General features: G+C 70.6%; 1 protein-coding gene across 1 annotated transcript; it reads left to right on the top strand.

The window, feature by feature from the left end:
- Positions 1 to 5: 5 nt before the first annotated feature.
- Positions 6 to 696, top strand: LOC127028967 (zinc finger protein 574-like; the record flags this gene model as incomplete). The annotated part of the gene is made up of 1 exon (XM_050914646.1): positions 6 to 696. A coding segment is annotated over one exon (690 nt), but the record flags the coding sequence as incomplete, so codon positions are not given.
- Positions 697 to 1,267: the final 571 nt, after the last annotated feature.

Consider the following 1,267-nt stretch of genomic DNA (forward strand, 5'->3'; position numbering starts at 1 on the left):
GGCAAGAAGGTGGATCCGCCGCCCGGCTGCGGGCGCACGAGAGGGTCCACGGCGCTCCCGGCGAACCCCCGGCGCCGCCGGCGCCCCCGGTTTCGCCGCCGCCGCCGCCGCCGCGCCGCCCTCCTTGCCCCAAAAGCTTCGAATGCGGCGATTGCAAGAAGCTCTTCAGCACCGAAACCTCCCTCCAAGTCCACCGCCGCATCCACACCGGCGAACGCCCCTACCCCTGCCCCGACTGCGGCAAAGCCTTCCGGCAATCCACCCACCTGAAGGATCACCGGCGCCTCCACACCGGCGAGAAACCGTTCAAGTGCGAGGAGTGCGGCAAAGCCTTCGCCATCGCCGTCCGCTTGGCCGAACACCGCCGCATCCACACCGGCGAGCGGCCTTACCGCTGCGAGGCTTGCGGCAAAGCGTACCGATCCTTCTCCAACCTCTGGAAACACCGGAAGCTTCACCAGCAACAACGGCTCCAGCACGAACGGGAGGTCCTGGCAGAGGCGCAGGCAGCTGCCGGCGCCGTTACCGGCAACGTTACCGGCACCGTTACCGGCGGCGACCGGCAGGACTACGGCAGCGCCTTGGCCATCATGGAGACCATCGAGATTTACCCCGCGCCCCCCGAAAACGAGCCGACCGCCGCTGCCGAGGAGGAGGAGGGGGCTCTGGATGACGTCACCGGCGGGGGGGTCTGAATTGGGGTGCGGGGGGGGGGGGGGGCTGGGGGACCCCCTGTCCCTCCACCCCCCCCCAGGGACATCCAAGGGGTCCCAGCGCTGCCCTGGGGGGGCGGGGAGGGGGGGCGGGGGGTCTCACCCCCATTTTGGGGACATGAGGGGGCTGGGGGTCGTCGTGTAACCCCCTGGGGACGTTCCCGGGGGTCCCAGCTCTGCCGTGGGGGGGGGGGGATGGGCTCTCACCCCCATTTGGGGGACCCCCCTGTCACCCCTCAGGGATGTTCTGGGGTGGGGGGGTCCCAGCCCTTTCCTGGGGGGGGGGGGTCTCCCCTGTATTTGGGCGATGTGAAAGGGGCTTGGGGACCCCCTGTCCCATCCCGGGGGTCCCAGCTCTTTCCCTGGGGGTCTGGCCCCCCCCCATTTTGGGGATGTGAGGGGGGCTGGGGAACCCCTGTGTCGTGTCCCCCCCCCCCCTCCCAGGGACACCCATGTACCCCCAGCCCTTCCCCGGGGGTCTCCCGCGCCCCCCCCTCCCCCTTTTTGGGACATGAAGGGGCTGGGGGACGTTCCTGGGGGTCCCAGCCCTTCTC

This window comes from Gymnogyps californianus, unplaced genomic scaffold (genome assembly GCF_018139145.2).
Source record: "Gymnogyps californianus isolate 813 unplaced genomic scaffold, ASM1813914v2 HiC_scaffold_516, whole genome shotgun sequence".
Taxonomy (NCBI): Eukaryota; Metazoa; Chordata; class Aves; order Accipitriformes; family Cathartidae; genus Gymnogyps; species Gymnogyps californianus.